The 27,722-nt window shown below is 38.5% G+C and overlaps 1 protein-coding gene across 1 annotated transcript in view; it reads right to left on the bottom strand.

The window, feature by feature from the left end:
* Nucleotides 1-27,722, bottom strand: part of LOC146135624 (regulating synaptic membrane exocytosis protein 2-like) — a 61,592-nt gene that overhangs the window by 11,447 nt on the left and 22,423 nt on the right. The window contains exons 10-23 of the mRNA XM_083396092.1: nucleotides 24,397-24,456; nucleotides 23,130-23,272; nucleotides 21,876-22,087; nucleotides 20,600-20,805; nucleotides 19,625-19,747; nucleotides 16,597-16,667; nucleotides 14,565-14,711; nucleotides 10,564-10,758; nucleotides 7,473-7,757; nucleotides 5,475-5,598; nucleotides 3,319-3,497; nucleotides 2,308-2,597; nucleotides 1,563-1,774; nucleotides 589-773 (exon numbers count right to left, since the gene is read on the bottom strand). Of these exons, the coding sequence (XP_083252218.1) occupies nucleotides 589-773; nucleotides 1,563-1,774; nucleotides 2,308-2,597; nucleotides 3,319-3,497; nucleotides 5,475-5,598; nucleotides 7,473-7,757; nucleotides 10,564-10,758; nucleotides 14,565-14,711; nucleotides 16,597-16,667; nucleotides 19,625-19,747; nucleotides 20,600-20,805; nucleotides 21,876-22,087; nucleotides 23,130-23,272; nucleotides 24,397-24,456 (2,432 nt within the window). The remainder of the gene's footprint in view (nucleotides 1-588; nucleotides 774-1,562; nucleotides 1,775-2,307; nucleotides 2,598-3,318; nucleotides 3,498-5,474; nucleotides 5,599-7,472; nucleotides 7,758-10,563; nucleotides 10,759-14,564; nucleotides 14,712-16,596; nucleotides 16,668-19,624; nucleotides 19,748-20,599; nucleotides 20,806-21,875; nucleotides 22,088-23,129; nucleotides 23,273-24,396; nucleotides 24,457-27,722) is intronic.

The raw sequence follows: 27,722 nt of genomic DNA, 5'->3' as shown, positions 1-27,722 counted from the left end.
AGCTTTAGTAAATTTAAGGTTCAATATTAAAAGGACTTTTCTATTTCGTTTCATCCTACATTGAAAAAAGATAAAATTAGATAAATAAATCAACTTTTAACAAAAGTCGGCATTATAAGCGTCACTTGTAAGTACAATAATCTAAAATCAGAAACCAATTTTGCTATAAATACGGGTAAATATTAAGAAAGCACAACTAATAGTAAACATCGGTGCAAACTTAGAAATATATTTGTAAATTAAAAAAAATATATATTTCTTAGCACGAACTACATCACCAAAAAAAAGTTAAATTGAATGTTTAGGAAAAATGATGTCAACATTTTGGTTTTACAATTTTTCAGCCCAAAATGACTATGAAAAAAATAACAAAAATTTTTACTAGAAAAAAAAATACTATTAATAAAGATACAAAAAGTTTACTATGAAAAAATATCTAGATAAAAAAAAATTGCTTTAAAAAATATAAAAAAAATTTCAAAAAAAATACTATACAAAATATAAAGAAAATTTACCTTAAAACAATAACAAAACCTTTAAACTAACAATCCAACTTTAAAAGTACATAAAAACTGCATTCATTCTCACGTTGGAAAGTTGTCGGGAGGAGAAGTCCTCTCCGGCCTGGATCGAGTCTTTGGAGCAGGAGGACTGGGAAAAGTGCTCCGAGGAGCGGCTCCGGTCCTTGTTACCCTTGGCGACGGGTCCGGAGGATGTTGGGGTTGCTTCGCGACGGGAAGAGCGGATCGTAGAAGAAGAACGGGACCTGATCTCTGTGTTTGGAAGAGGAGGGATTTAAGGAGGTTGAACGGCAACGAGTCCAACAAGAGTTCTCGAGACTCGGTACGAGTATTGTATATTTTTACGACTCGGGCGAGTTTGTTATTTTTAGAGCAAAATAACACCAAAAACATTAAACTTGCTGTTGGACAAAAAAAAATTAAAAACCTTTCGCGTTAAAGATGCATTTTTCCAATGTTCAAGAAACAAGTGTAAAGTTTCTAATAAACTGTTTCAAGCAAACTTCCGACTTGGCAACACGTAGGAATTCATATTGGAGATAAACCTCACGAGTAAGAAGAATGTAAAAAAAATTTGCCCATAAAAATCTCCACAAAGAGCATAACAGAGCTCGCACTGACGAAAAGGCTCACAAATGCAAAGTTTGTGGTGGAAAGTGTTTTGCTAATGAATAATTTTTCAAATTAAAATCATATTTCAGTCAGGATATTTTGGCCATACGATACCAAATGACGTCCTAAATATGGCCAGGCCATCAACATTAACTACATAACCACGTGCAAAGGAAATGTAGGTTCACAATTAGTCTTAAGGTATTGGGAAAGCCTAGTATCTCGATTGTTAATTTTAACTCCACATTTTATCAGGAAAACAATGTGTTGGATTACAAGAAATGGCTGAAAAACAAACAAACCAGTTTTGTGTTTTATCGGCGACTATACAAGCCTATAGCATCGGACTAATACCGATACTATAGCAGTACACTGGGCATCAGCCACGATACGATATTAATTATCGGACGGACAGGATGATGACGTCACCTGGAACCGAAGAGCTGGACACGGTTCTGGTTTCCTGAGGTAGAAATCGTTCGTCACGCATCTCTTCACCCATCTGGGTCCTCGCTTTGGGGGTGGGGGCGACAAACGAAGATGTGGATGAGCTGGGTGACGGGGGCTGGCGCGGGAAGGGGGAATCCCGAGCGGGGGCGGGGTTGGACGCGGTCGACAACTTGCCGTCGTACCGGTCGTGGCTGAAAGAACGCATTAGGGGGTTGAGCGTCGTTTTTTTAGTTTTTGTGCAAATTTTGGCTGGAATATTTTATACGGCTCAACAAAACATGAAGTATAATAAGGCACGTATTTTTTTAAAAGGAGCGAAATAAAAGGCGCGTTTTTATTTAAATTTATCATTTTGCTTTGAATTTTAATAACGCTGTTTTTTACAAATTAAAATAAAAAAAAATAATTTTTAACAAATATCAACAGGCGCGAAGAAAGTAATGCGAGTTTGCTACAAACATGGCAAAAAGAACAAAAATTCAGGAGTTTTTAATACAATTTAAATCATAGTTAACAATGCAAAGAAAAAACTGAATAGTCTTTAAGTGGATTGTGTAAATATTGTGTAATAATTGACGAAAAAAATTCAAATAAAAAATGCTGAAAATTTTTTTTACACATTTTTTTTTTTAACGAAAAACAATTAAGAGCGCATCTTTAAACCTAACAAAAATCATAGCAAAAAGCGAAAACCGTTATCTTTTGTTTAGACCAGAATTCTCACCTGTATTCCACAACCTCGCTGGCCGTCCGCCGGTGGTGGCGCCCCTGAGCAGATCGCGGCTGCTCCGAGACCACGTAGCTATGGCGACCGGACGCCGGCACGCCGTAGCCGTAATGCGAAATGGAGTGCTGCAAGCGAACGGGTAAGCCCCTCCCTGGAAGGGTCATTGACCCCGAATGTGGGTGCTTGTTACAGCGATAGGGGGCCTGGTTCATCCCCTCTCCCATGGGCATGAGGTGGAACCAGTGGGGCAGGTCGTCGAATCGCGCCAGGCCAAGGTCGATCAACACCTGGGCGGAAAACCAACGCGCGGTGGGGTTAGAGAGCGGTATTTTTAGGCTTGGTTGGGGAGCGGCGGCTTACAGTCTTAAAAGTTATCATAAATGTGCAACGAAATGTTACACAGCGACTCTTCCGTTATGAGCGCGTTGTTTGCGTGTATTTTCTGTTTACCGAGGTGTACTTAACAAATATCAATCACACCTACAGGGAAAAATAGCTAGTTCCAGTTCTAAAAAGCGAAAACATATTATAAACATATATATCGCCACTTTATTTTTTTTAACGTTCATTCCGACCCCAGGATTTTCAATACAACTGTATAATCGTGGGTTGTTGCACGAAAATTAGTAATAAAAATTAATAAGGGTAGGCTAATGAAATGTGTGTTGCAGTTATACACACCTTATGCAACAATTTATTATTTGACACTGTGGACATATGTATTAATTTTTACGGGTGGGCATGCGGTTTTTGTAGGATCTATTCCGTAAATCACCATTCTATGGCAAACTGATCGTGTAAAATATAAAGATATCACCTTCGCCCTTACACCTAAATGACGACAATGGCTTCAAAATTCAAATGAGAGCAAATAATCTTTAGACTTTCTAGTCTTGTTTTCTCTATTAAATGACTAGAAATTATTACTGAATGACTTTGACCGAGACTGGAAAGTCTAAAGAACCACCATTCTATATACCATATGACTAAAAAGCACACACGGTTTACCTCGCCCAAAAAGTGATTATTGCTCTCCACCGATCTGTCCAGATCCCATATGGTCAGCTCGAGGGCCATTGACCCCAAATCGCCTCTTCTGATTGGTCCGTAGACGAACGACTGGTTCCAGGTTGGGGAGAGCGTCTTCTTGGCGGTCTTCGTTCGTCGCTTGGAAGAATCGCTTCGATCTAAGGAGTGAATGATTAAAAATCGCGCAAAGAAGTTCCCAGTTTCACACAAGACTAAAGACTTTTCAAAGAAAGTTTACAGGTTTTTAAGACATAAAATGAAGAGGCAAATAGTGTTTTGAATCTAATTAGAAAACGAAACTATAAATGACGCAATAACTTATTTTATTGTGCGCAAAATTCAACAGGCGTTACACATTTTTGCCTAACCTGACGGCGGTATGACCAAATTATAGACAAAGACGTTCAAAAAACTCATGAAAAGTAAATTAATCAAGTCGAATGGACGACGGAGTACAATTTTAACAACTAAATCGCTGGCTTTAAAAGAACCACTGTGGAACGGCATTACACATTTTTCAGGGTGAAAAAATAGAGTAATATTTGGGACTCGTTCAATTCCAACTCGGTAACACGTAAAAACCAGCGGCGTGCGCTTGGCATTTAGCGGGCGAGCCAGACACTTGGAAACCGCCGAAACGCCGATAAAGAGCCGCAGCCGAACGAGCGGCTTATTGTGTTTTTGTGGGTGGGGGGGAGGTGGGGACCGAAACGAGAAACAAAAGGCCGGAAAGTTGACTGTGTTTACGTTCGTTGTGGGATCAAAAAGGGCCCGGTGCGGCCGCGCGCCGGATCCGTCCGGCATCTGGCGAATATGAATAATAGATGCGCGTGCTTTTTTCGCCGCGACCGCACCCGGCTTTTTCGCCCTTGTTGCTTTCCGTCGTGACGTCACGCGCGACGTCACCGTCTCAAAAACGAACGACTTCGGTTTTCGATCCAGGCTATAAATACGTGTCGACTGCATGGTACGTGAGGGTGGGGGATGCAGTGGTTTACAATGCGCTTTCGACGAAACTAGGACTCCCTGTGGATGCCTTACCTAATTAGGTAGAATCCTGATTTTTTTTCTTTTTTGGGGGCGGCATAACTTGAATCTAAAATATCTATAAATTTATTACGACTTATCTGCTACTTATTACCGACTCACCACCACAAACAAAAGTTAAAATGTTTGCCTTCTGCCTTGCACAGTTTTAACCCGGGCCATACCTATATGGCGGCACCTGCACCCTATAGTGGCGACAGGTTGTCAGAGGACTGGGCTCAGACCACTGCTGATTCAATCAGACATTCCCGTCCATCTTTTTGGTCCATAGAAAGAACCCAGGCACAACCCTTACCTACTCGTTTTACTTTTTAAGTGCACCTTTGTTGGATAAAAAAAATATAAAAAAAACTCGTGATTGCCTTTTGTGCATTAGAGTGCCAAAATAACTCTACAAATCAGCCGCTATAAGTAAAGGTCAAATATCAGTAAATTCAAAAATAAAACCGAATCCCTTGCTTTAAATATAAACAAATACGGTTTTTAATGTGCGAAAACGTACCACGAAAATTCACTCAAACTGAAATCACACATAAATCTTTAAATTGTCGAGGCACGTTCCGCTTTCACTGGGCGAAAATTTACGACAAATTCGCGCAAAGCTAAATAAAACAAAAAACCTTCGAGTCGTCCAAATGGACTGTTTATTTGTGCAAAACTGTGCTAGAGGAAACATATTTTTCAGAAATATGTGCGGAAAAGCGTTTTTCGCACATTTTGCGCTTTGTCATGTTCAAATTGGAAAGTACGTTTGTCTATTTTACAATAGTTCGGTTAACTGTGTTGGATTTCAGCAATTGTGAATATGGACCACAACGTTTGATCGGTTAGAACCGTTAAGACTAATAATTACGATTCAATAAACCTTGAGAGTATAATGGCTGAAGGTTGTAGTAAGATGTAATAAGAATATCAACCCCTATACAGAAGTAGGTATCACTTGAACGTTTCGAATAACTCTTTATGTTGAAAATGAATAAAGTTATTTGAAACGTTCAAAATGATTCTTCTTCTGCACGGGCTTTGATATTCTAATAAACCTTCACTTTGACCAAAACAACATATGACTGAGATGCAAATTTCTTTACCTGGAAGCAGATACATCTTGATGTAGGGGTTCCGAGTTAGCCCGCCGGGTCTGGAGGGGATTTCCCGGGCCTGTAGGGTTGTGACGTAAAGCTGTTGGGTCGCTTCGTCGTACCAAAGACGAACCTGACAAGAAGCGGTTTACCACTGGTGAAAGTGCACTTGACTGGATGTTTGCATATGTGCGTGTTTGCCAGTGTTGAAAGTATTTGCTCATATGTACGTGTGCGAGAGTGCGCGCGTGCGCGCGTGCGCGCGTTAATTCTTAGTATGTAATAAAAAATATAATATTAATAATTTTTTTAAGGAAAAAAGTTTAATTAAAAAAAACAACACTTTGACGTCTTTCCTTTTATTGTATTTTGACTCAATTTAGTTTCATATTATTTGGACCTAAAATTAAGTATTTTTGTTTTATGATTTTAATTTATGACGTCATATTTAAAAAAATCTTGCCGACTCTCGACCACGAGAACCAAAAACTGTTTTAGGCTTCCGCGAAAAAAGTTTAAAAACCTCTGTATTAGACCGTATTTATATATGTATGGCGTTTGTATTTCTTTGTACGTACTTGACTTTATTTGCACCTGAATGGGTGTTTGTCCGTGTGTGTGTTTGCGAGCGTTGACCGCATTTGTGCATGTGCACGAGTATGCGAGCGTGTGTGTGTGTGTGAGCGTGTAGCTGACTGTATTTGTACATGATGTAAGTGCACCTTTGTTTGCGGTACTTGAATTTAATTGTATTCGAATGAATGCGCGTTTGCGTATTCTTAAATATATACGCGTATGTGTTTGTGTTCGTCTAAGAATCAAGTTAGAATAAACGAGGATGTTTCCAGAGATTAACTAAATTAATGTTTTTAATACAGAGGTTTCAAACGGTTTTTAATGTAATTTGTAAACCGCTCTGGGTCGTAATTCAAATACCAACTGTTGCATGTGATAAAGTATCATTTCGGAATGCATGACGTAGACCCAGGCTTGAGTTTCCCTAACTAGGGGTCGCGCAACGAGTTGAAAGATACATTTTACACAAACTGAAGTGTTTATTTATTATTATTATGCTTGTACCTGGCTTTAAAAACAAAAACTAACATAACACTCAAACTGAGTTACACATTACTGCAACAAATGCGTTTAGAATAAGACAGTGAAGACTGTCCCATTTAATATTTTACCTAAAGGATTGCGACAATATTTGAATAAATTAAAGGAAAAACTAACAAAACACCCCAACTGAGTTATACATGACTGTAACAAAATGTGTTTAGAAGAAATAAGAGCGAAGACTGTTCCCTTTACTAGTTTACCCAAAGGATTGCATATGAAAAAAAGTATGATTAAATTAAAGTGTCGCAGAATGAAATAGTCGAAAAAGAAGCAGATAAGACAAAATTTGAGCTGCCATCCTGTGCACCACAACATTGGACCGGTATTCAAAAAAGTGACAAAAAAAACTTTATTAAAAAAAGTGACAAAAAAACTTTTTTTAATAAAAACGAAATCGATTTGCCGTTAGACGTGAAGGGAGCGACGAAGGTGTAGTACTTTCACCAAGGAGGTCGAACTTTTCGTCGGCAGATCGTTAAAGTTCACTTTTCCGCCGCAATCTCATATTTCAATCAGGCGACCGGCGCTTTTATGGCGAGGCGTTAAAAGCGAGTCATTAATATTTCAAAAAAGAGGAATCAGGTGGCACTGTTGTATAACGACAAATTGTATTGAATTTTAGACAAGATTTCGCACAACTGACAGAAAATGAAGTTAGAGCTCAGCACAGTTTAATTAAAAAAAGGAAAACTGACTTTTTTTGAACAAATACCGATAATAATCGATGGTTGAAAAAAAAAGAAAAACATTTTTGTTTAGTCCTTGACCTAATGAAGCACCATTGTGCGAAAATTTGTCGAGAATGTAATAAAATTTGCCTTTATACAATGCCACTTTAGAATTAGGCAAATACGCCCAAATACAAAGATCAACATTTCAAGCACCCACCTGCAGTTTTCCGGGGAGTGCGGACGCGGGCGAGTTACCGCCGGGTACGACTCGCCGCTCCGTACTCGCACCAGTGTTGCGAGTAGCGTGAAGCGAGTTCGGCCCGTTGCTGGCCGAGTAGGACAGCTGGTGTTGTTGCTGCTGCTGTTGGGCGGCGTACTCGATGTCTTCCCGCTTTTGCGAGTCGAACGAGCTGCTACTCGACTCGGTGACCTGCTGCTGACCCTGGCGAGTCTCGGGTATTCGCGGAACGTCCTTGATGGGTCGCGAAACGGTGAGTTCGACCTGGGTAGCGCAAAAGGAACGTTTAGGGGCGATTAGCACGCGAAATTGCGTTTTTAATGTGTTTTTTTTTGTTTCGAGTAAATTGCTAAATGGTGACCTAACACCTAAGTAGCGTAAATGCGAAGTTAGGGGCGAGTAGCACGCGAAAGTGAGTTTTTAATGTTTTTTTTTGTTTCGAGTAAATTTCTAAATGGTGACCTAACACCTAAGTAGCGTAAATGCGAAGTTAGGGGCGAGTAGCACGCGAAAGTGAGTTTTTAATGTTTTTTTTTGTTTCGAGTAAATTTCTAAATGGTGACCTAACACCTAAGTAGCGTAAATGCGAAGTTAGGGGCGAGTAGCACGCGAAAGTGAGTTTTTAATGTTTTTTTTTTGTTTCGAGTAAATTTCTAAATGGTGACCTAACACCTAAGTAGCGTAAATGCGAAGTTAGGGGCGAGTAGCACGCGAAAGTGAGTTTTTAATGTTTTTTTTTGTTTCGAGTAAATTGCTAAATGGTGACCTAACACCTAAGTAGCGTAAATGCGAAGTTAGGGGCGAGTAGCACGCGAAAGTGAGTTTTTAATGTTTTTTTTTTGTTTCGAGTAAATTGCTAAATGGTGACCTAACACCTAAGTAGCGTAAATGCGAAGTTAGGGGCGAGTAGCACGCGAAAGTGAGTTTTTAATGTTTTTTTTTTGTTTCGAGTAAATTGCTAAATGGTGACCTAACACCTAAGTAGCGTAAATGCGAAGTTAGGGGCGAGTAGCACGCGAAAGTGAGTTTTTAATGTTTTTTTTTGTTTCGAGTAAATTGCTAAATGGTGACCTAACACCTAAGTAGCGTAAATGCGAAGTTAGGGGCGAGTAGCACGCGAAAGTGAGTTTTTAATGTTTTTTTTTTGTTTCGAGTAAATTGCTAAATGGTGACCTAACACCTAAGTAGCGTAAATGCGAAGTTAGGGGCGAGTAGCACGCGAAAGTGAGTTGTTGGTGGTAATTTGGTATTCGCTTTCGGGTAAATTTAGAAAAGGTGATGGAAAATTGACTTTTCGGCCAATTTTTGATTTTGGGCAATTTACGATCTTAACTAAATTTTTTTTTTTAATTCTTGGTTTTGTTTTAACTTTCGGCCGGCAAATTGGGAGATCAATCGCGCAGTCAATAGAAGTAAGAAGCAAAAAAAACGAGTAGGTAAGTATATATATATATGTTTAGGTTTCAGGCAATATTTTTTCCGGTCTGTTTTTGTAGGTTAATTAAGTTGATTGCGACAACAGAAGGTGAAAATAACCCGTGGATTTAACGAAAGAAAAACTTGAATTTAACTTTCCCAAATTTTGACATAAACACCAAAACTGACCGAAAATAGCTAAGGGGTTAAACTTGAGATAAAACACTTAAAAAAATGCATCTAAAACAGCATCAATGGAAAAAGTAAAAAAACAGCCCCAAAAATGAAATAATCGCTTAGAAGTGATTCAAACGAGCGTTTTTGCCTGCACTACGTCTTGAAAACAAATGATGAATATTATAGGTTTCTACAATTTGATAATTTGATTGCGACATGAAAAATATTAGGTTTACGTCAATTTAATTTTTTTTTTCGTTACCAAAACCAAAACTGACAGAAAAAGGACAAGGGGTGAAATTTGGGATAAAAAAACTTAAAAAGTGGATTTAAGACAGCATCAATGAAAAAAAAAAAAAACGACCCCTAAAAATGAAAAAAACAAGAATTAGCGCAAATGAGCGTTTTAGCCTGCACTACCGTCTTGAAAGCAAATGATGAAGCGCGGCCGGGCCAAGCCAAGCGTTGTTATTAGTCGACATAGCGGCGCTAAAATGAATCAATAGCGCGAATGTGAATGCGCGGCAGAAAATCGATCGCGGGCCCGCAGACAGCAATGACGGACGGAGTACGTGCACAAGAAAAGCCCGGGTCTCAGTCTATCGAGATAACTAAATGTTATTTCGCTGTTGTAGCTCGATCATATTTTCAGGCTCGTTCGCGAAGGTTCATTCGTGTTAACAGCGGCTATCAGATGCCATCAACGTAGAGAGTGGAATGTATTGGAAGAACGGGTAGTTTTGAAGTCGTGACCGTGCCGTAGGTGATTGAAAATACACGAGATTGCGCAAATTGCTAAAAATTCGTCATATTAGGACAGTTTTAAAATCTGTATTTTTTCGGGGGAAAGTTTCGACTTTACGTTAAGTAGATTTTGTACACAACGAAAAATCATCACAATCCAATGGATTGGAATCTTGACGAGCTGGCTAAAGGTCTTTTTTCGCTGCATTATGCGCTATCGATTATGTCCGTTGATTCTTTTTTGCGTAATAAAAGATTTAAACTGAGTTTATTAAGAATACCGACAAGAGTTTATTAGACCCCACATTTACTCCGAAAACTTAGTAATATTGTTTGGCATTTTCTATTATTTTAAATTAATAAGATTTGTTAGTTACTAAATATTCTTTATATTGCGTTAACCTTATAATTGGTGAAATTTCTTAAGTTATTAAAAAAACATTTTGCGCAAATCACTAAAATTCGTCTGATCACTTAACAGTCCATTATACTCAGCTAGTTACTACGATTTATCTAAATACATATACCACGAAACAAGGTATTATATTCTGTTAATCATCAAAAAATTATTTAAATATGAAAATCAATACCAAACTCAACTTATCCGACTCCTCAATTTTTTAACACAGAAAACAAATCATTTTCCGATAAAAAATCATTCATTTAAAAAAAAAAATTAGCCAAATTTTTTTTTTCAATATTCCAAAGAACCAATAAAGAAGCAAAAACCCACCAGTTTGTTGTCCTTTGACTCGAGAACAGCGTCGCACACGTCGTCGAAGTCGGCATCCTGCAGACAGTGGCGGTTCCACATTATGACCTCGTCCCCTGGCTTGAGGTGTCCAACCACATCGGCCAGGCTACCCCGCTTCACCTTGGTTATGAAGGCGCCGAGTCGACCTGACTCGGTCATTTTTCCGCCCACCACCTGGAAGGGTAGGAAGGCGAGTAGTAAGTGACGAGTCGAAATAATTGGGTGGTGAGCATTATGGAGATACTTCACTCTTATAGCGATATAGCGATTTTGTGACGGTATTGTTTTGTCGATATTTTGCTAAAAAAATATTTTCACTGTGTCCTTAAAAGTATCTTTTTTGAACGGCAAATTGAATGCGTAAAATATGAAGCTATCTTCTCGCCCTTACATGTAAATGTCGACACTGCCTTCAAACATAAAGCAAATATTCTTTAGACTTTCCTGTTTTGGTCAAAGTCAGTCATTAATAAGTTCTAGTCATTAAAAAGAGAAACATATTTCGCCAAAAAATAAAGCATCACCAGTCTCTTACTTAAGTTTGTCATTGACTTTTATTTTCATGGCTGACCGATTTAACATATAGTGTTTGGTTAACGGTGTTCAGCAACATGTAACTTTGGGACACAAAAAATGAAATAGGTAGATAAACTTTATGTTATTATAGCTATAGGTTACGTCAATTAAAGGGTTTACTGCACTTTAGGCTTTAAAAAATGTATTTGTATCGAAACGACACCGGCAAATCTTTATTTGTTTTACGCCAATTTATGGATTTTTGGCAAACAAGTAGGTTGACAAAAGTGGATTTTAAAGTTTAGTTGTTATAAGAGTTTATGTCGACACTGCCTTCAAACATAAAGCAAATATTCTTTAGACTTTCCTGTTTTGGTCAAAGTTAGTCATTAAAAAGAGAAACATATTTCGCCAAAAAATAAAGCATCACCAGTCTCTTACTTAAGTTTGTCATTGACTTTTATTTTCATGGCTGACAGATTTAACATATAGTGTTTGGTTAACGGTGTTCAGCAACATGTAACTTTGGGACACAAAAAATGAAATAGGTAGATAAACTTTATGTTATTATAGCTATAGGTTACGTCAATTAAAGGGTTTACAGGCTTTAAAAAATGTATTTGTATCGAAACGACACCGGCAAATCTTTATTTGTTTTACGCCGATTTATGGATTTTTGGCAAATAAGTAGGTTGACTAAAGTAGATTTTAAAGTTTAGTTGTTATAAGTGTTTATTTTTTTTTTTTTGAGTCAACTCGTTGAAGATTAACTTTGTTTTAGAACTATAGGTCATATTATGTTATGCAACTCGTTTAATGTTAGTGGTTGTCTGACGAGAGTTACCCGTAACAACTCGTTTAAATGGTGTCTGGATGTAGTGATTGATAGAGTCGGGTGACGAATTGAACCATTGCGACGTAAGCCTATCTTTCAATCGCATTAGGTAGAGTTCTTAAACTGGAGTCTTGTGACTCCTTTGAGGTACGTGGTGAATTTTAAGGGGACGAGAGCCTAAACGAATCCATAATAAGTAGTTTAAAATGGAATAAATTATTTTTCAAGAGATAATAGCACTGCGATGTAAAGTACTCAAGCTCAAACACATCACCGTAAGAGCATATGTCGTGGCCATAACACAGAGCAGTAGATTTGCTGTATTGGGAAAGCCCTATATAGTACGGCTAAAAGCCGACTACTAATTAAATTCTGACATTTTCGAGATCGTAAACAAACTTCGCCTTAAAATGAATACACACTCGAGGTTCGAAGAATGATAAACTATTACTTCTTTTAAGCCAAACGTTTTATACCAAGTGCAGACGTGTCAAGACTTTGACATTAAAAAAAACATTTAACACACTTTTGAAATTAGATGAAACATTATCTATCTAGTTTAGTGTTTCTCAAAGATTGTTATCTTGCGACAAGGTAAAACCACAAAACTATATTAGAAGCATACTTTCTACAAAACAACAACGTCAAAACTTGAAAACCTTTCCTAATACATGACAAGGCAATTCAAATTGGATAATTTGCAAATCACATGTTTGATTGTGTTTTGTAATTCAATTACGTTGTTTTCAAAATTAACAAAAAATTACGGGGCACACCCGAGAATCTATAAATGGACAATGGGGTGTCGCTAGAAATCACTGATTTAGATACTCGTTTAAACATAAAAAAACATTATTTTCTAAGCTTCCTGACAAGCTTTTCTAAGTCCAAAGTCAAGTCATTTGTAAAAGAGCTTAGGTCCAAGTCAATTCCTTGTCATAAAAAATTAACGTTAAACTATTAAAATTGGTAAATCCATCTCATTATGAGCATTAACTTAACTAAGAATTGCCAAAAACGCAACATAGAGCAAGTAAATAGTTTTAGGATAAATAAACTAATTTCGTAAAACAAAATGCTTAATCAAAACACTTCATTTCAACCCAAGTTATTTGGTAAAAAGACTTGAATCAAGTCAAGTCATTTAAAAACAGTTACGTAACTGCGCATGTCCAGTCGTTTAACTTAGGTCATTAGAACACTGGTAATTTAAACTTGCGGTCAATCGACACAGTGACACACACATGCACAACAAACACCCTGCTTATTCTTTAAATTATAATCAAAGAATCGCGAACCTTTTATAAAAGCACCTATCCCGACATAATCTATCGGCGCTCTTGAATGGACTTAACGCCAAAAACACGACGCACAAATGTTTGGCAAACACAAAACAAAGTCACGCCCTCGCCAAAGGGTGGACAGCGTGCGTGTCTTAATGGCGGGCAGGGAACTTTTATATACTACTACAGCCACAGCGACCTAATCCAAATGCCGCTGCGGTAATTAAACAAACTGTATAGCGTCACTGACACTCCAAACTTTTCGGATCGAATGTGGGCAAGTTTTTTTTAGTTCTTACATCTTTATCTGCGTAAATGTTTCTTTAGAATGGTAGGAATCGTGTTAAAGATTTCATACGCAACCGTTTCCCAGTTTTAGGGGTCACAAGGGTGTTAAAATCAACACTAAATGTTATATTTATTTCAACTTCACATGTTTAGACTTTTCGTAATGGAAAGTGAACACTGAAGCGAAACACAATTTTTATGTCAAAACCGGCACTAACTAGGCAAGGTTTTCGACTCAAAAGTATGCGATTTTTTAGTTTTTTGAAGTTTATTCATCTCTATCTGTGTAAATGTTTCTTCAGAATTGTAGAAATCCTGCTGTTAAAGATTTCGTACTAACGTACGTACCAACAATAAACCAATCAAGGTGAAACCAGAGCTTTACCAGTTTTAGGGTCACGAGGAGGTCAGATTTTACACAAATTATTTCAATTTATTTCAATTGCACTTTTTCTGACTTTTCGTAATCGAAGTAAACACTAATGCGAAACAAACTTTTTACCTGAACGTGCATCTTAAGTCGACGGGCCTGATAATATGCAGTGCTAAGCATCTTAAAACAAATGCAATCCTTTTTTTAAGGTTTGTCACATATTTTATGAAATAAAATCTAAACATTCCGACTTTCAAGACGTTGCAAAGATAAGATAAACGTGTCAAAGAACGAAAATTGGATCACTCAACGTATTTTGAATATAACTTGAAAAAAATACCTACCTATTAGAGTTCCATGGTCAACATAATAACAAAGTGTTTAATTTTTTTGTTTCACCACGGATGAAACATAACTTAAGCTGCACACAAAATAAATTCAGAAATATTTGTAAAGCGTTTTTTCAAGGACCTTAAAATTAAAAAAAAACATAGGGTTTTCAAAATCTATTCAACGTGCAAATCAATTCGAAGACATTTAAAGATCAAGATTTTGCGACAACCCTGTTTTTTTGGCGATTGCCGAAACACCTGTCGTACGTTACGAAAACCGACATTCTTATCAAAGCAAAAATATTAAAAAAATGACAGAAAAAACAACACACCTACACACACACACGGCTTACCTTCAGGCCAAGAATGGCGTGTTTCGGCTGTGATCCGGTGGCCGGGTTGGAGGTCTGCTGCTTGTGGTCACTCGATATTTCCTTGTTAAGGATCATGTGACCTATCAGGAACCGGCCGTCCGCCGATGGTTGCCACGACACCGGTTGCTAGGGGCGACACGGAAAGGTTACACAACTAATTCTTTTTTTTTTGGTGAAAAAAAAAAGTTCTATTGTCAAGGATCACGATAATTAGCGGCACCGCAAGGGGATTACAATATAAATTATAAAGGTAAATTCAGTTTACTGCCGTTTAAAATTTGTTTTTTACAGTTTGAATAATTTAAATTTAAATTATATTTTAAATAACCAAAGAAACGGGGTAAAGCACATATAACCTAAACAATATTTGCAATTAAAACAAGGCAATTAGTGCTTAGTGAGAAATCAAGCATGCTGCACAACAACAAAACAAACAAACTAACAAAACGAGCAAAAAATCAAGCGGTTAAAGCAGTGGTTCTCAACCTTTTCTGGTCGCGTGCAACTTATTATTATATTTTCACAGTGACTGTGTCCCACTTAGTTTTAAAGAAAACGTTTTGATCAAAAACGGTAAAGCAAAATTACCTGTACTTATTAGGGTGAAAAATCGAATTAAACAAACCTCGGCTCAAGCGCCAGATTTTAGATTATTTTTCGATTTAATGTCTCAAAGTGGAATGAAGCTTACAGCAGCTGTAAAAAATATTACACTTGCGGCAATTTTCATAAATTTTGTGTTAGACCTTTGAGCTGTTTGCTGTGTACTACATAAAAAAAATAAATACTAGTCATCAGGGTTCTAAAGACTTAAGTCGATGATGATTTGACTTAATTGCACTTAAGTTACTGTTTTCAATGACTTGAATTAAGTCTAAATACCTTGAGTTGGAATTAAGTCATTGAGTCCCGTGACTTAGTCTTAGGCTGAATAAAAGTGTTTCCGTTTAACATTATATTGCTTTAAAAAAATGAGCTATTGAACTCAATTTTTGCACGAAAAACGACTTGGGACTTGTACTTGTAATTGTTTGGAAAGACTTGACTTGGACTAAGTTATTTCACAAAAGACTTGGCTGGGACTTCAGTGATTTCAAATGCAACTTAAAACTGCTAGTCACTAGCGGTACATGTACGTAAGGTTGAGAACCACTGGGCTAGAGTCTAGCACACCTGTTGGCCCGACCCTGTCTCGTCACTGGGCAGAGTTTGAACGCTTGACCCGGTATCGACCCCCGAATCGTGCGGGGGCAAATCGAGGGGAGGATTTTTTGCCCCAGCCGGGGCCGATCCCCTCCTGGCGGCGTGGTAGCGCTGGTTCACAGAGTGGGTGAACTGGACCCTCTTACCACGCCGGTGCTGCTTTTTCGCGCTGAGCACGATACCCAGGTCGCTGTCACTGGATGTGGGTTGCCGGGGTCGGGGTTGGGGCAGGGGAAAATCCCCGTGCCAGGGCGAGGCCAGGAGCATAAGATTGTGCGTCGGGGGGTTTCCCGGCGCTTGCGGACCTGCGACAGTGATCGGTGATTTGCATGCGACATGCGGGTGACGCTTGACATTTAAACATGCAGGTTGCGATTAGTGTTCAATGATGACGCAGCTGTGACGTAAGCGTGACGAAACGATGTGAAATTATTCAACATCGTTCGGATTCCTTTTTTTTTTAATTTGGTCCAAATTAGCCTATTTGTTACTTTAGTGTAAAATAATATTCTGCTTGGTCTTTCCATTTCTAGAAAGGCGGATTGCGGCTTTTCTAAAAATCAACGTTGTGTGCGTAAAAATACAAAAAGCCTTGCAGTTTGATTGGATTCAATTAATAGTGTGTACACGATGGTGATTGCTGAATTACACAGGACAGAAACAACGACACAAAACGTACTCGCAAAACAACGTTTAGTTACTAACATCAAACAGCGCACCGGCGCGTTACTGTGCTTCACAGTGTCAGGACGCATGCAAACGACTAGACGCAAAAGTGCGCACGTTGCTTTCAGCATGCTGTGTATACCTTTTCGGTGCTAGGGAAGGTATAGGCCGAGTGGTAACCGCTCTCGGTGCTTTTCATTAATGCTGATTGCCCTGTTAAAAATCGATTGCGGTTTGAGTTGGGCGGATGACAAGCCTTTCTCTTTGAATTGTTAGATTAGACACAGACATCAGAGAGAGTTAGGCGGGTTAAGGTTGTCTACAATTGGTTGCCGGCCAATAAGGAAGGCAAAACGTTATTCCAGATAAATCAAAAAAATAGATTTTCAGCACGATGCTGGCGTTAAAAAATTATATGCTGTCTGACGAGTTCTATTTCAGTGTTTCTCAAACCTTTACGCGGCGACCATTATACTAACCGAATTTATAACGAATTTATTTCGCGACCCAATTCTCTGTAACGGATTTTTTATAAGCCTAAAGTATACAAAACACAAATGAGACAACAACATTATAAAGTCAAATTTGATTTATTTGAGACATGTCTTTTGAGTTTCTTTCTGCGATTTTTAGAGAAGTCTTGCTCAAAAAAATTATTTAATATAACAATGTGAACTAAGGAAATCGACGACCCAACCAAATTAAACGACGACACGTGAGTTAAAACTGTCCATTGAACACACGTTAAGGATTTTAGCGTATATTCTAACATAAAAAAACCTTGCTTATTCCCAAAGTATGCCAACAGGCGAAGACGCTTTATGGGTATTTTGTGTTTTGTAATGCTGCATAGAAACCGAATTCTGTCGTTCAACAAAGCATACACAGTTCTTTCCGTTACGTTTGACCATTTACGTTCATTTACTATAGCGGAAAACTCCGGCCACCTTAAAAATTCCCGGCGCGCAAAAAAAGTCTTAACATATGAGGGAAGGGTGGTTTTGAAGACACCATTATCATGACACTTTGTGTTCGCCGGGGAAATACAGTTTTGGCGTGGACCAAATTTTCGCCCTGCTTACAAAAGTCCGAACAATTGCTACGTCACACACTTCAAATTAGTTTAAACTCAAGTTAGATGCAGAATTGGGGATTTATATTCAATAAAACCTCCCCTGGCGCGCTCTAAATATTTACCTCGACTTGCCAAACCACATGCGATCGCTTCGGGAATTCTCTGAGCGAAGTACGTTAAACCCATCCAAGTGCCAAAATATTTACGCGCGTAGCGCCAAGCAAGTAAACATCGAAAGAACGCGGAGCTGGAGAAGCCACAACCAAAGCGTGCGAGCCTCAAACGGCAGCCGCCGGCGACGGACCTCGGCGGGTTGGTTTCACGTGTTGGCTCTTATCCCGGGACAGACATTACCAGCCGGCTGCTATTTCGGTCCAGGTGTGGCATTCGGTGCTTCGCCGGCACGAGTTTACGTGTTAAGTCTACACACAGTCTAGACCTGGTGCGGTGGCGGCGTTTCGTTCGCTTTGAACGACTGTGTTTTCCATATGGAGGCAAATAGGTATTTACCGCTGTAAGTAGCCAAATCCGTCAGGAATTTAAAAAAGTTACTCAGTATGATCAAAATTCGCCCCAAAGCGGACCGCGCCACGAGTTTTAGGGCGTGGGAAGGGCTAATTTGATTTTACGCAAAAAGGTACACCTATATAATTGCAGTTTTTACATTTTAAATACCGAAATCTAAAATCAAAGCGGGAACGTGATACTGAACTAAAGCGTAAAGTGCGTAATTAAACGAGTGAAGATGTAAAAAAGGGTGACGTTTTTTTAAACAAGGGGCGCGCTTTCGTTTACCCTAGATAGCTTAAAATAGTACCAGAAACCCACAACAAAAAGCTCGCGACCCTTTTTGGTCCGTATAAACTTTTTCTACGAGTCAGCCAATGTTATCTTCTACTTGACATTTTTTATTCCGACACCTATACCAGATATTTTCATCAAAAGCTTGGATCCGATCCGATACCTGATGACGTCATTACCATACTCAAACAGGCATAATAGACAAAATGCAATGTTAAGCGTAGGTTTTCCAGATTATAACGCAAACTGTGCTTAAGGGTTTAGAAGTTGAGTTACGTAAAAGTGCTAACCTACTATTTTTTGATGAATTTGCGTTACAAGGCAAGAATTTCTGCATTGGATCGCAAATCATCACTGAAATTCCGATATTAAATTGATATCGGATCGGCACCGATACCACTCTAGTATCGGACGCATACCGATACTAACACTTGACATCGGGTACGATTCTATATTATCGGAAATCCCTAGTTATAAGTCTTGTAATTTTTCAGCTTTTTTACGTCAGGCCACTTTCTGAATCGGCAAGGCGTATAGACGTAAAAATTCGTGCGCGACTCAAATCGGTGACGAAATCTTCGCCCGGACGCCCCGTCGTTTAATCAATCGAGCAATATCGCGCCGCGAGCCAAATTGCCACTGCGCGGGTTCCCTTTGAAAGCATTGGGATACAAGCCGCTTCTAATGAGCGTCGCGGCACGGCGGGAAATCGGGCCTGAGTGGCCGGCAAAGGCAATCGAAGACAAGCTTAGCGACGGCTTAAGTGCAAATGGCAGGCTTTCAAGTAATTAAGCGCAACGCGAAACGGAATTCAATTAGAATAATTGACGCGCTTGCATCGTCATTTCTATTACGTTGCAGTCCGGCCTGATTGCATTCTACTGCCTTTCCGCCAGAGATCTTTGGCGTTGTGTGCTTTCCCAAAATCGCGCCAGTGACGTCATTTGGCGTGGAATACAGGACTAGTGAATTTACCACGACAAATTGTCGTTTTTGGCTTAGATTTTAAACGAAACAAACTTCGGCGTAAATCTTTGGCGGCCGCAAGTCACGAAATGCAGTCAGGCTGCCCGCGGAGTCGTTGCTTGCAAACGCGTGAGAAAAATAAAACAAACGAATCAAACGAATAAGAGGCGAGCGTCTGATCGCATGCCGATCAGAAATCGCAAATAAAAACAATTCAACACAAAAACCTCGCTCTTTTCGCAAATAAAAGTCAAATCTCGTCTGGCATAAAACTCATCGGAAAACAAACGAAAAAATCGCACGAACATCCACATAAAAGCTATCTTACCTCCCCTGATGCTGTCTCCACTGTACAAGTTGCCTTCGTGATCGTCGCAGCTCGAATAATCGGGAGTCGATTGCAGTTCTTCGTCGGTGCTGCTCAACGAAGGCTTTCTCCTGGGGTGCTTGCCTGCAAAGCGCGCAAACTTATCTGATTAGGAAGCTTCCCTTTTTGCTTTGCTTTTGCTTTGATCCCTTTTGCCCGAGCCGGAGCTCAACGGGGTCGTTTCTAACGCAATTAGGTGGCGTTTTTGCGCGCACCAAAGGGTGGACGCCGGGCACTGGCGCAAGTCATCTTCTTGTACAAAGACCCGAGACAATTCGATTTGCAATCTTTCGTGTCCTTCGAGGGCCACTTTAAATTTAAAACTTTTTCACCCTGCCTACCTTAACCGTAGCTCACATCGCCGCGAGGGGCTTGGGGGAGATTATGGAGCTTTTAGAAACGGCCCGTCGTGGTATGGTTTGGGTGTTCATAAGTGAACATTCAAGTAGGAAGGGTATCTCGAGTCACGTAAGGAAATAACATACTTCACACCAAGTAAAACTATTTAAATTTGACAACTAAACAAGCTGATTTTTGGTCCCAAGTTTATTTATTTCGAGCAAGCGTAACTGACCTTCTATTATCGCATATTTGGTGAAATTAATGCGGAAAAATATACCAAACCTGGCGACAAATAAAAATAATAACATATATAATAGTTAATTGTAAAAATGTTCTTTCGGCAACAGTAAATAAAATTTTGCCAGAAGATCAATTTTACAATTGATATGTAATACATGACGACAAACTTATAAATCACCGTAATTTAGCCACCAAGAAACAGAAAAATAGCCACAAACTAGAAAAGCGGCTATTCAAAAGCTAACCAAACGCTCTAAAACAAAAACGTCTAAAACCTGGTTATACAGTATTTTTTTACTTAACACAAAAAACAAACTTTCCAATATCCCGAGAAAAAAACAAAAGTCTTCCTACCTGTTCGATTCCTGTGCTTGTTGTAGGCCTTCCTCAGCGTCGAAACTTGCAGCGCCTCGTTTTCCGAGTGATAGCTCGTGTTGCGTTTCCGCTGAAAGTTGCCGGCCGGCCCCCGATCCGGGTAAGCCCCGCGGGGCCGTCCCGTCGATGACGTCATCATCGTCTCGTTAGAGTGGAGGTTGTCGACGGAGCCGCCGATGCGAGGTCTGCGGCGAGCAAACAGGAGAAAGTGCGTATAAAAACCTTGTCGAAATGTGCGTCTTTGACTTTTTAACTGTGAACTGACCATTCCAGGGGTTCTTAAACTTAAAAAAAAGTGTAACGCGGACCCCTAAATTTTTTTTTGCTTCGCGTGGACCAATGTGGGCAAGAAATTTTCAAAAATTGACGTCACAATCAAATAGACTTCAGAAATATGCTGATGATTCAGTAAAATTGAATCTAAATATATTCAGTGCTTAAACTTTTTTATTTTTAATTCAACACTTTTCTTTGAAAAATGAATTAGCCTACTTCTTAAATATACACCAAAATTTCAAAGTCCTTTGCCAATTTTTGTTTTTTCCTTCGGCCGCAAACGACTGACAACGAAAAATAAAATATCCATGTTTCTATTTTTACCGAACCGAAGTGAAAAGCCTTGTCAGCATAGGCGCCGAACGTGGGTGTGCAGAGCGTTTTTCTCTGGGTTTCTATTAGAGCGTCAAAGCGCCCTGGATGCCGACCAAGTTATTAAAAAGTGCAAAATAATTTGTAGCACAGTCTTAATTAACCAAAAGTGTTTAGGAAATACCATACAGACACGATGTAATAGAATCCTCAAACTATGTTTTTATATGTTTTATGCAATATTTTTTAAAAAAATTATGGTTACGTTTAGCCCAAAAGTGCGAAAATAAGGTTTTAAAAGGCAAAATGGTTATACCTTTTTAATACCTAGCGGTACGCACTGACCCATACATCGCCTTTTTTTCTGCTGTTTTTTATTTCATTTTTTTCTTTGTATTTATGTTTTATCGCTTTTGTCTTCACTTAGATTTTTACACTGATGATGGCACGAGGTTTTGCTGAAACGTCTGTAAACTGCGAAATGTCAATTTTATCGAATATAATGACTTTAATTTTTTTATCAAAATGGTTAGCTCGGTGATAACAGGCAAAAGCTGATCTCTTATTTCTTATTTAACTATTAATCAGTTTTGCACTTTCTAGAAAATAACGCCCAGGAATTTTGACAGTTACATGCTTGTCAGGCTTCCTTGGTGATTTTTCTCACCTGTGATTGACGTGGTAATGGCGGCCGTGCGCGTTGACGACCACGTGACCACCAACGCCGCTTGCCGGTTCCCGTCTGCCTCGAGACGAAGCTGAAGGGCCGCCGTTGTGGTTGTACCCGTGCGATAATGGCTGCTGTTGTCGAGGCGAGTGCGATCCGCTGACACCATTGTTAGTATGGTTGCGATAATGATGCGCAAACTCGTCTTCCATCTATAAAGAAGTAAGTTTTGTTTGTTGCGCATAAGGATGAGCAGAAATATACAAACTGGCGAAGGCAAGAAAAACTATATCCCATGCCGGCACAGGGGCCTAAAACGACCACGTAACGTAATAAGGTTTTCAATTTTCACCAATTCGGATTTGCGCTTCTTAGCGTTTGCTCTTATAAAGCACGTGCTGGAACGTTCCTGCTGTATATACAGGTAACGGCACTACCATTGTTTCTCGGCTTATTAAGTAGGTCCCAGCTAGGCCCAAAGCGTGATTTTGAATCTCACCTCGTTATTTTTTTTTCTGAATAGCCTCTCTTACACATGAGAATCTTTACACTAGTTATGTTAAGACACACTATGAAACAACAAAAAGTGTTTAATGCTAAACTATATCGGAGTGTTTTTTTCTATTACAAAAGCGCTTCTTACAAAATTCCTCCCTGGCGTAAAACAACAATCTTTTCACACTAAATTCATTTCCGAAATCTTAAAAAGTAAAAGTAATAATCATATTATTTACAAAAACATTAATAAAGTGCACTTAAGTCAACTTTTTCTACTCAAATCATTAAAACACAGCTCCCTGCCGTAAACAACAATATTTTTGTACTACAACCACCCACACAGCAATGTTGTAAATAAAAACTCAAAAAATAAAAGTAAAAATTGATATTATTTAGAAAGCAGTGACTATGTGCACTTGGGTCAAGTTATTTTTTTACTTAAGTCATTTAAAACACTGCTCCCTACAGTAAAACAACAATCTTTTTGAACTACAACCACCCGTACAGCAATGTTGTAAATAAAATCTCAAAAAATAAAAGTAAAAATTCATATTGTTTAGAAAGCAGTGACTATGTGCACTTAGGTCAAGTTTTTTTTTACTTAAGTCATTTAAAACACTGCTCCCTACAGTAAAACAACAATCTTTTTGAACTACAACCACCTGTACAACAATGATGTAAAAAAAATCCAAGTAATAGTTCATAGCAATAACTAAGTACCATAGATTTACGGATATGGTTAAACCCGCAACTCACCATCTGATCGGAGTCGATGCTGTCGAAGGATTCTCTTCTCTGCTCTATTCTCCTCCTGCTCCCTCCCACCTCCGTGTGCCTCCTCATCTGAAGAGCGATCGAAGAGGATTGGGAAGACTGGAGGTCAGAGCTGCTCGCCGAAGCTGGGGGTGGAGAAAAGGAGAGTCAAAATTTTGTCAAAATGATTTCAAGTCAAAATCAATTAAAAATACACATAAATTGTTTACAAAATTAAAAAAAAACTATGGTCAGCTTTTTGAAATTGTCGTTCAGGTAAATCTTATCAAAAAAAATAGTTTTGAGTTACATTTGACGACATTTTAACCGTATTATATCTTCATTAGAGCAATTGACTATAGTTTGTCGCATGAGGTTGAACTCAAACTTCGTTTTTGCAGTATATAACTGTTTATCTCTGATTGGAACAAATGCATTGAACAGTATGCTGTTATTTTTCTTGTGCTATATTTTTTCTTTTGCTTGTGAACTGCGATTATCCCATTTCCTTCTCGATAACTGGGTCTTCTATTTTCACGTTTGTAATTTAACAAATAACCAACGTCCTATTTTTCTTCGGCCTTTTAATAGTTATCTGTCTTTTTAAAATAACAAAATATCAACTAAGCATTATCATGAGTTTTAAGTAAACCCGTAAAAACAACTCATTTTTGTTGGACAGCAGTAGTCAGTAAAACAATACGTGTGGTTGTCGACGCAAAGGCACTAATGCAGTTCTTCAAACAATATATTGTTTAAATTAATGTATTTCTAATCGTTTAAAAATTTAGGTCACAAAATAATCGCCCTGAGAATTAGTAAATAATGAACGATTAAATCCGTGTTTCTAACTTCTGGGTCGCCACCTAAAGTTAGGTCGGTTGAGTCACCTCCGACAATGCTTTTCGTTAGTTCTGAGAGGAGATAAATACGAAAACATGGCTCATTTTCGTTAAAATTCAACCTATTAGCCTTTGAAACCCTTGTTCTATTTACGCTTAGTATAGTTGGTTCGCCGCGAAAAAACGTTGAGAAACACTGTATTAAACCCTAAGTCCCTAACCTGATTAAAAAACTAGACCAGACGATTATGTAAAGCAATGATCTCATTTTTTTCTAGCTGGCCAGTTTTACTGATAAATATTGCAGGTTTAAACCCAAAAACCTTGCGGAAGGACCGGTTCAAACAGTTATAATTCCGATGTTAACGGTTTCGGGTTTACGAACGTTAAACACTATTATCTTATTGATGATTGACTAGATAATGTACCTCGGTGGTGGTGCTTCACGTATTTCTTGTTCGAGCGTCGACCCGGCGAAGCGGCGCGATCTAGAACGAAAAAAATTGACAATTCCCGTTTGGAATTTTATAAAACGTTGGCGGCGACAAATCGGGAAAAGGTGAGCCGCCAAAACCGCGAATTGCGTCAAAAAGCCGAAAAAGGCGTCACGTTTCTCCGTGAAGAGACAAAAACGTCAAAAGACAGAAACGGCGTGAAACCGCAACGACGTAAGGGGGAAGTCAAACATCGAAAAACGCCGCCCTTATAAATAACGATCGAGGGCGAAGCTGTGTGGCGCGATGCAATGACAACACGCCTATAGTTACGTGGTAAACACAGCCGTTCCTGCATTTCCCTAGCACCAAAAACTTGAAATGTTTGATAGTTTGTATTTTGTTAGGATATTGATACGTAAAATTCGATTGTTTGCATTTTATTGGGATACTTGTACCAACAATTTTAGGCATTCCTTAACAACTATGGATGTTACCACTATGTAAGGATTCCTTAATTGCAACAACTGTGAATGTCGGATACTAAGTATCCTTTGTTGTGATACTGATACCTAAAATTTAAGTGCCCTATCCTATTACATTCCGATACTTGAAATTTGGGGCGCAAAAACTAGGATTGTTTGTTTCCATTTACTTTATCCATATAGAAATACCTCAAATTTTTTGATACTTTGTAACTTATTCCTATACTACAAAAAGAGAATGGCCAAGCGATTCTATACTATAATTACAACACTACAAAGACAAAGCAACTAAAATAGTAAAACTTGGAAATAGGTGCCATTTTTGCCTTAAGGCTAATAAACAATTAACTTTTCCCAGGCAGGCCACTTTTCCAAAAAGGAAAATTACAATTAACTTCTTACGCATATCGGCTCTAACCCAATAAAATTGGACATTCCGAAAGCCTATCAATGACCAAAAAAAATGATTTAATAATCAACATCCAACGAAAAAGTTACTACGCAAGATTAATGAGTTGACATACTAGAACTAGGGCGAACTGAAACGTCATTTCGGTGAATTCTAAGCATTATAATCCTAATTCATCGAATTAGCAAATACTAGTAACTTATTATAAAGGTCGTCCTAGAATACATTAAGTATGACAACTGAGGCATCACTGGTAACACGACTAATTTTGATGTTCATACTACTATTTCTTTTACTGTTTTCTAGCTCAGAGGAGAATAGATCCGAACCGTTGCTGAAAAAAAAGGAAATTGTAAAATGTAATAGTTGCAAAAATACTCATGGACATGGAGATGATGTCATACATTTTCCGGCCTTTTCAATGTTAGTCATTGTGTGCGTAAATATCAGCACAGCCAACAATTTGGGGGGGAGGGGGGGGGGAGCGTGGGTTAGTGGATAAAAGTTAAAAAAAAAAACTCACTTAGATTTATACGAGGACATTTTTTACTACATTTTAACCAGATAAACTGCTACTTTTTTAAGGTGATAGGCAACGCCGCCTTATAGTTTCACTGGACATATTTTGACTTAAAAAAACACTTCTACAAACAGTATAATAGCATGTGACTTGCGAATTGGCCTCGGCACAGACAACGATTTTTAGAGGGAGGGGGATAAAAGCTAAAAAAACTCACTTAGATTTACAAGAGGGCACTTTTTACTATATTTTAACCAGACAAACCGCTACATTTTGAAGGTGATAGGCAAAGTCGCCTTACAGTTTCACATGACAAATTTTGACTTGAAAAAAAAAACACTGAACTGCGAATAGTGTTATAGCATGTGATTTCTTACGTTGAATCACCGCTATACAGGTATTCGTTTTAAAAATTGCTTCGACTCACAACGAACTGTGTTTAGAACACGTTACAAGTAAGTTGGAAGTTTAACATTTTAGTTCAAAGATCATTGTACGTGTTCATATGGTAAAGACCGACCAAGAAGGGAAATTTGCGTTTATGGCCAATCTCTCGTGACTGCCCAGTGCCCATTGAAGCGGAATTTAATCAATACTTGCAAAGCGGCGGGCAGTGCTCGTTTGTACGAATGCAACTGTGAATAAACACAACATGTATATTGGACACGTTTACATAAATGTAGCCTCAAAAAGACACCATAACAATGTAACAAGGATTATTGCTTTTATTAATATTTGTTTATGTATATAAATAACACATATTTATATATATTTATTTGTTTTAATTGGGATTTCCTGTTTTTTATCTATTTTTTAAAAAGAAATCGATTTTTTTCATGACGTCATACCCGGCTTTGACAGGGCGCTATACGCAGGACGCTACCATAAAACTTTATTTCGTATTTGATTTGGAAATAAAAAAACAGGACAAACGTAGGATGTAACGAAATGCGCGTTCTACATCAGGGCGAGTAACGCTTGACTAAACCGTGAGCATATTTCGATATTTGTCGGACGTTTTCGTCGCATCTCCAATACGCTCGCAACAAAATCGATACCGAGCTATTGGAAATGTCTGTAAATAATTGAGAAGGTCAGCTGTTTGGTCTCCATTCTTCGTCGCTTTTCACCATTTAAACCTCGGCTTTTCGCTGACTTTTGAAACATCGGAGAAACGCTTTTTACGCAGGTCAACTTTAAAACGAAAACGCAGCGCTATAATCGAACCGTTGAAATTACTTTAAACCAGCGGTTCTTAACCAGGAGTACGTGTAAGTACCCCTTGGTGGTACGAAGCACCAAAGCAGAGGGTACGACATGCAGTATAAAATTATGCGCTCTTTGGGCATATTTGTAAGTTACGAAAAGCAATAACATAAAAGCCATTAGTAAATTCAACTATCGTTTGTGTGTTGTAAATATTTTTGAACTTACAAGACTGCATTTAATGCATGCATTCAACACGAAAGTTATAAATGAATTGAGTTAAATTCCTATCATTGCAATTTTATTTACTTCCATCGGCCATTGTTTTGGTACGAGACAATTTCATGAAAGCCTAAAGGGTACGAGCGATAAAAAGGTTAAGAAACACTGCTTTAGACGGTAAGCAAATAAAGCAAGAGTAAAATATTAGGCCGGGTTCTTAACGTGTTGCTTGGCTGAAACTTAACTTGAAGATTAAACAGGGTTAACATCGTGTGGCCTCACAATAACACAAGAAAAAACGGCCGTCAAGAATTTTACTTCCAATTGTTGTCTTTGTGGATGGCGCTTTTGTCATTCCACGACCTAGGTCGTCCGGAGAAAGTTTTGACAGCTGACATCTTGCCGGGGGCACGAGTGCTGCAAACTATTTCATTTTTTTGTAGTCATTTTGTTGGTCATAAGCTCTCCGCTTGCTTTT

Source organism: Ascidiella aspersa, chromosome 8 (genome assembly GCF_963924565.1).
Source record: "Ascidiella aspersa chromosome 8, kaAscAspe10.2, whole genome shotgun sequence".
Lineage (NCBI taxonomy): Eukaryota > Metazoa > Chordata > Ascidiacea > Phlebobranchia > Ascidiidae > Ascidiella > Ascidiella aspersa.
Note: the sequence above shows the minus strand (reverse complement) of the source record. Positions and strands in the feature narration are given on the sequence as shown.